Consider the following 7,500-nt stretch of genomic DNA (forward strand, 5'->3'; position numbering starts at 1 on the left):
AGCCAATGACTATATCCAATAACTACAGCCAATGACTATATCCAATAACTACAGCCAATGACTATATCCAATAACTACAGCCAATGACTATATCCAATAACTACAGCCAATGACTATATCCAATAACTACAGCCAATGACTATATCCAATAACTACAGCCAATGACTATATCCAATAACTGCAGCCAATGACTATATCCATGATCTCCACATAGCCTTAGGGCTTTATCCAACTCCAGCAGCCTCCGCTAATCACATGCCGAACGTTCGGGTTCTGATGGACTCCAGCTGCTCCAGGTTCACTCATCTCTAGTAATGAGGCAAATGCAGAGATTATATATATATATATATATATATATATATATATATATATATATATATATGGATCGGCCTCCATGCAATGCCATAAAGAGAAGGAACGTGTACTGAATACTCACTGCTCTTCATTGTATTCATCCATTTGTCTAGATCATCCATCTCGATTTCCATTACTGATGGGGTGTCCTCCTCAAAGATGGGGCTGTGAAAACGGAGAAATAGACACTTCTTAATACAAGTCAATTGTGGTTAATTGTTGCTCACGGACGTGAAAACGACGTCACTCACATAGTGCTGCCGCTGAGGGAATCCCAGCTGGAGCGTATACACATAGTACACATATACATACACATAGTATACACTCCGGCCGGGATCCCTCGCGGCACCACAACAAACTGACGTCATTCAGTGAATAGCGGCCGCAGAAAACCCTGTCAGTTCACACAATGGAGCGCCCGCATCCGAATTCTGCGGCAGTGAAGATCATCCGGCCATTACTGCAGCACCGACCAGGATGATCCTTTCTGACACCGGCTGTTCCGTGACCCGTTCCCTGGCTGAGGATAACCCTGTGTAATAGAGGCCACTAATACCAGGTTCTGGCATCAGTATATGTTGCATAAGGGCCTTCTGAGTCTCCACCATCACCGAATTTTCACTCCCCGACCCCTTTGTTCTCCCCTTCTCATAGGAAACACATTATTGCTTGGCTTTGCCAAACATTCAAGGGGTAGTTCACAAAATATATATATATATTATTTCACATCAACTGGTGCCAGAGATTTGTAATTTACTTCTATTTAAAAATCTTCAGTCTTCCAGTACTTATCAGCTGCTGTCTGTCCTACAGGAAGTGGTGTATTCTCTCCAGTCTGACACAGTGCTCTCTGCTGCCACCTCTGTCCATGTCAGGAACTATCTACAGCAGCAGCAAATCCCCATAGAAAACCTCTCCTGCTCTGGACAGTTCCTGACATGGACAGAGGTGGCAGCAGAGAGGACTGTGTCAGACTGGAGAGAATCACTTCCTGCAGGACATACAGCAGCTGATAAGTACTGGAAGACTGGAGATTTTTAAATAGAAGTAAATTACAAATCTCTGGCACTTTCTGGCTCCAGTCGATTTGAAGAAAAAAAAAATTTGAGAACAACCCCTTTAAACTCCTGTCCAGGAGAAAAATTCCAGGTGTGTCTTGTAGAACATGGGAGGGCAGTACAGACAATCGATACACCCCCCCTCAGTCTTGTATAGAAAATGTTACCTTTTTACATCTACTTCTTCATCATCTGGCACACCTAAATGTACAAAAACAAAGAGAGAATATAAAGTTTTTATTTAAAAAAAAAAATTTAAACTGAGTTCATATAGAAAAGGAAGCAGATATGTAGGAATCGCATTATCACAAGGGGGAACTCCGACCCGGCTCATACCCACTGGCTGCAATTACTTGTTCGCTATGGGAAACCCAGGGTAAAGCACAGAAGATATGTGGGGACTAGCACCGCACAGACGCAGGTAAAGCATCAGGAAGAAAACCTTGTGGATGAAGATGGTGCCGGCTTACAATGGGCAGGAACTTAGTCACAAAACGTCCCCCCTGCTGGGTCCTACAGCCATCAGCTGGGAGTAACTGGTTCACTTTCCTGCCGCATCACTATAGGGTGGATGAAGCATTACATTGCACCTTTTCCACATCTGCTCTGGTTCTGGGGGTCTTAGTACTGTGTTCCATGGTTGTACTTTCTGGTTGAGTAGGTGCTAAATTATTATTCCCAGAATGCATCGCTTCCTTTAGCTGTTCATCACAGCCCTCCCACCTTGCCTACTCCCCTCCCACAGCACGCCTGCCAGTTCTCCAATCCAAAGCTGTTGCAGAACACCTCATTTCATTTTTGCACAGTCAGTAAGATTGAGGCACCTGCTGCTTTTACTCCCTGGCTGCGCTTTCTGTAGCATCATTCACCATAGGGCAGCGTAACGGCATGAGTAGTGGATCCGCTGAACCACAAATAGGGATGGCATAAACCACACTATGGAGCAGAGTCTAAGGGGCCGCTGGTTTTCACTAGAGCCCAATGCAAGGTTTCCACCCCCGGCTTGGCTCGCTAATAGTGGGAGAAGTGCAGCTGGAGACACCTAGGCGGGAGGCAGGACCACGGCCGGACTCGAAGCAGGGCAGGAACTATAACCAGCAGAGACGATGCAGGAATCACTGGCAAAGCTGAGACTACACATGAAGGTAGCATGCAGAGGCTCCAACATGTGCTCCAGGGCAGGGCTGTAATCTATAATGCAAGGCTGCAGTGCAGCAGCCAATTAGGGGCACACTGGCCCTTTAAATTTAAGCAGACCCGATGCGCCCTAGGGGACAGGGACACGCGCACCAGCCCGAGGGAGAGCAGGAGAAAGCCATGGTAAATTAAGAGAAGCTGGCGGCCCGGGAGAGTGAGCGGCTGCAGCCGGGGATGGCAGCGCAGCCGCAGCGGGTGGTACATGCGGGGGCTGTAACAGGAAGCATGCTAACATATGCAGGCCTCAAATAACGGCCCCCAGGAAAGCTTCCCCTTGATTTCACAGTTAGGACCATACTTCAGGCTTGTTCACTAGGTTTAAAAAACATTGTTCGCCATCTGTCCCTGTAATGGGGAATGTAAGGGCCAACAGTCCATGGAAGGGCTGCACAAACAATCAAGAGATCTTTCATGCTGCCAACCAGCTTGATAGTTCGGCCATGTAAAGTCCCTTTAAATAAGTGTAAAGTCTATATGAATAGCACTAGTTTAAGGGAATGAGTCAGCTAACAGATATAAGGGATATGCTTCAGCAGCTGTGTACACGTGTGCACCGAGACCCTGGCTCAGAGCTTCATAACTTTTATGGAAAGGTTCTGTAGGTTTCATGCTGGGCGGCCCAGGCAAAGAGGCTGTGATCATCACCTATTGTGAATGACCAGACCTGTCTTATCCATATACTGGCATCACCTTTCATTGTGTTCCTGCCTGTGATGATAAGGATGAGACTGCTCTGCAGTGGATGATATAGATATAGATATATATATATATATATATATATATCCTACTCCGGATCTGAGAGGACGTTGTACACACAAGCCTCTGACTTCATCAAAATACTCAGGTATCTAAGCAGGATCATAGAGGTTTATAAAAGGATACACTATTGTGTTAGCTCTATAGGGATCGGTGCAGCGCAGCTCATTGTATCGCTGTATACTAGTATATAGGAGGAGATCACTTTAACATTACACACAACCATATTACCTTCTTGCTGTTTTTTCCGTTTTTTGTGCCATACAATTAGAATAATGACGGGTATGAGCAGCAGCAGAATGATGGCCGGAGCGGCATAGATCAGGATAGAGATCACGTCTGAGCCAAAAACTTCAGGAGATTCCGTCACTTCACTGTCTGTCTCATTAAAGGCGTCCGGTGTGGCGGGGGAAAGTGTCCGTTCTTCATGAGATGTTAACACAGGCGTCTGGCTGGTTAGTAGCCCTCCTTCTGGAGTAGTCTCATCCATCTGTAAAGTAACCACTAACATCATATACAGGAAATATATATTACTGGTCAATAGAGATGAGCAACCCTGGAGCAGCTGGAGTCCATCCGATCCCGATCGTTCTGCATGTGATTAGCGGCGGCTGCTGAAGTTGGATAAAGCCCTAAGGCGATGTGGAATCATGGATATAGTCATTGGCTGTAGTTATTGGGTATAGTCATTGGCTGTAGTTATTGGATATAGTCATTGGCTGTAGTTATTGGATATAGTCATTGGCTGTAGTTATTGGATATAGTCATTGGCTGTAGTTATTGGATATAGTCATTGGCTGTAGTTATTGGATATAGTCATTGGCTGTAGTTATTGGATATAGTCATTGGCTGTAGATATTGGATATAGTCATTGGCTGTAGTTATTGGATATAGTCATTGGCTGTAGTTATTGGATATAGTCATTGGCTGTAGTTATTGGATATAGTCATTGGCTGTAGTTATTGGATATAGTCATTGGCTGTAGTTATTGGATATAGTCATTGGCTGTAGTTATTGGATATAGTCATTGGCTGTAGTTATTGGATATAGTCATTGGCTGTAGTTATTGGATATAGTCATTGGCTGTAGATATTGGATATAGTCATTGGCTGTATCCAAGTTTTCCAGACAACCTTAGAGCTTTATCCAAGTTCAGCAGCCCCAGCTAATCACATGCCGAACGTTCAGGTTCTGATCGACTCGAACCCTCTCATCTCTACTGGTCAAGACTTTGATTGTTTACTGGTCTGTAACCTCTATGGCTATTATACTGGTCTGTAACCTCTTTGGCTGTTATACTGGTTTTTATCTTTTATGGCTATTATACTGGTCTGTAACCTCTATGGCTGTTATACTGGTTTTTATCTTTTATGGCTATTATACTGGTCTGTAACCTCTATGGCTGTTATACTGGTTTTTATCTTTTATGGCTATTATACTGGTCTGTAACCTCTTTGGCTGTTATACTGGTCTGTAACCTCTTTGGCTGTTATACTGGTGTGTAACCTCTATGGCTGTTATACTGGTTTTTATCCTCTATGGCTATTATACTGGTGTGTAACCTCTTTGGCTATTATACTGGTCTGTAACCTCTTTGGCTGTTATACTGGTTTTTATCCTCTATGGCTATTATACTGGTGTGTAACCTCTTTGGCTATTATACTGGTCTGTAACCTCTTTGGCTATTATACTGGTCTGTAACCTCTTTGGCTCTTATACTGGTTTTTATCTTTTATGGCTATTATACTGGTCTGTAACCTCTTTGGCTGTTATACTGGTTTTTATCCTCTATGGCTATTATACTGGTTTTCATCCTCTATGGCTATTATACTGGTCTGTAACCTCTTTGGCTGTTATACTGGTCTGTAACCTCTTTGGCTATTATACTGGTCTGTAACCTCTTTGGCTGTTATACTGGTTTTTATCTTTTATGGCTATTATACTGGTCTGTAACCTCTTTGGCTGTTATACTGGTCTGTAACCTCTATGGCTGTTATACTGGTCTGTAACCTCTATGGCTGTTATACTGGTTTTTATCCTCTATGGCTATTATACTGGTGTGTAACCTCTTTGGCTATTATACTGGTCTGTAACCTCTTTGGCTGTTATACTGGTTTTTATCCTCTATGGCTATTATACTGGTGTGTAACCTCTTTGGCTGTTATACTGGTCTGTAACCTCTATGGCTGTTATACTGGTCTGTAACCTCTATGGCTGTTATACTGGTCTGTAACCTCTTTGGCTGTTATACTGGTCTGTAACCTCTATGGCTGTTATACTGGTCTGTAACCTCTTTGGCTATTATACTGGTCTGTAACCTCTATGGCTGTTATACTGGTCTGTAACCTCTTTGGCTCTTATACTGGTTTCCAATACACATCCTTGAATCGGCAATTTGGAGGAAATCTGCTTATACAGCTGTCTGCTAAATGTATGCTGTCAAAATAGATCTGACCCAGTAAGACATTCACTAGGTCCTGAGACATTAGCGGCAGATCTTGTAACTGATGAGGTGAGGCCTCATAAACCTCATGTCTTCCTTGTACGAGTACAGTGATTGATTTGTATAACATCCATAAGAAAACATAAAGTCCTAGAACTTTTTAGTCTCACAGTTAAAGGGAACCTGTCACCGGGGACGCGGGCACAGAGCCCGCCCGACCCCCCGATGCAGCCGCTGGATACTTACTCTTTCCGATGAGTCCCGTTCCTGGAGCCGGTCCTGGGACGAAGATATTAGCGCCTGAAGCCGTGCGCGTGCGCCGCCGAGGTGAGTCAGTGTAGCCGTCATTCTCTATGGGCGTCGGACCCATCTCAGCGGCGTGCGCGCACAAATGTTCCCTTTTATAAATGTGGTGTCCCTCCACGGATGTTACTGGTCTGTATACCCCTTGCAAAAGTCTGTACTTCAAGTAAAATGGTAATGAAGTTATGCCTTGTTTGTTTGTAATCTGTGCACCAATAAGAGCTCTTTTCTGTTCTCCACCTATCGCTATTCTCCTTTCTTTTCTTACACTCTCTTCTCCACCACTCACAGGAGGTATTACATACCCTGTAGGAAGTTGTCATATGGGAAGAGGAAGTACACACCCACACTTAGGGAGTCTTATCCAAGTCTTGGTAGAGAGAGGATGCAAGACAAGACGGTCCCTGCTGTAGTTCAGCTGGGCCCTGGTTTGGCCAGGTCCCCTGTCAGGGACAAGAGAACAAGTCCAGTGTAGTCTAGTCTAGTCTGGAGTGTGGTAGTGGACAGACACACATGGGAGAAGCATAGACTTTCTTCCTAAAAGCAACTTTTATTCTAGTTATGCAGTGCTAAACTACTTGAGAGAGGACAAGTTAGAGATCACCCCAACCCACACATTGAACGTCTCTAAAGGTGTAGGACAGTATACTGAAACAAGAGGAACTGATCTGGACAGAGCAAAGTTGCTACAAGCAGGGCCGGTTTTAGACTAAATGTGGCCCTGAGCAAAGTTGAAGGTGGGGCCCCATATGCTGAAATATTGTAGCAACAATTTAAGGTCCCCATACATTTTACACTTTTGTTGGTGGTACCTGCTGCTCGTGGTGGGTTCGGCCATCAGTGTAAGGAGTATAGGGCTCTGTGGACAGTCTGACAGATGACATCGGTAGACATAAGGGGTCGGGCGTGATGGAAAATCAACATCCAACCTCTTTGTTCTCAGAGAGATAAGCCGCCATCAGATCTGTCTGGCTATAGCTTATCCCTCTTAAGGCCCTATTCCACCAGATCCAACAGATCTGACAACAGATTATCTGCCAAAGACTTGAAGCCAAACCCAGGAGTGGATTTGAAAAGAGGAGAAATCCAGTCTTTCCTTTATGACCTGATCTCTGTTTATAGTCTGTTCCTGGGTTTGGCTTCAAATCTTTGGCAGATAATCTGTGGTCAGATCTGTTGGTGGAATAGGGCCTACACAGGAACACTCATCTGTGCAGAACATTCCTGTGTATGGGGAGGATGGGGCCAGATGGGAGAGATAATTGTCTTCTGAAGGACTGTTCAGCCAGCAGTTATTGGAAGTGTACGGCCACTTTAAGGGCCGTGTTACACGGCCTGATATTCCGGAGAAATGAGTGCCAATCTAGTAGAATGGAGCTCGCTTACAGA

At 44.5% G+C, this 7,500-nt stretch overlaps 1 protein-coding gene across 1 annotated transcript in view; it reads right to left on the minus strand.

Annotated features, from left to right (window-relative positions):
• Window positions 1-7,500, minus strand: part of TMEM154 (transmembrane protein 154) — a 54,724-nt gene that overhangs the window by 36,726 nt on the left and 10,498 nt on the right. The window contains exons 4-6 of the mRNA XM_069978705.1: window positions 3,597-3,855; window positions 1,580-1,613; window positions 437-519 (exon numbers count right to left, since the gene is read on the minus strand). Coding sequence (XP_069834806.1) covers window positions 437-519; window positions 1,580-1,613; window positions 3,597-3,855 — 376 coding nt within the window. The remainder of the gene's footprint in view (window positions 1-436; window positions 520-1,579; window positions 1,614-3,596; window positions 3,856-7,500) is intronic.

The sequence above is a fragment of the Dendropsophus ebraccatus genome, chromosome 7 (assembly GCF_027789765.1).
Source record: "Dendropsophus ebraccatus isolate aDenEbr1 chromosome 7, aDenEbr1.pat, whole genome shotgun sequence".
Taxonomy (NCBI): Eukaryota; Metazoa; Chordata; class Amphibia; order Anura; family Hylidae; genus Dendropsophus; species Dendropsophus ebraccatus.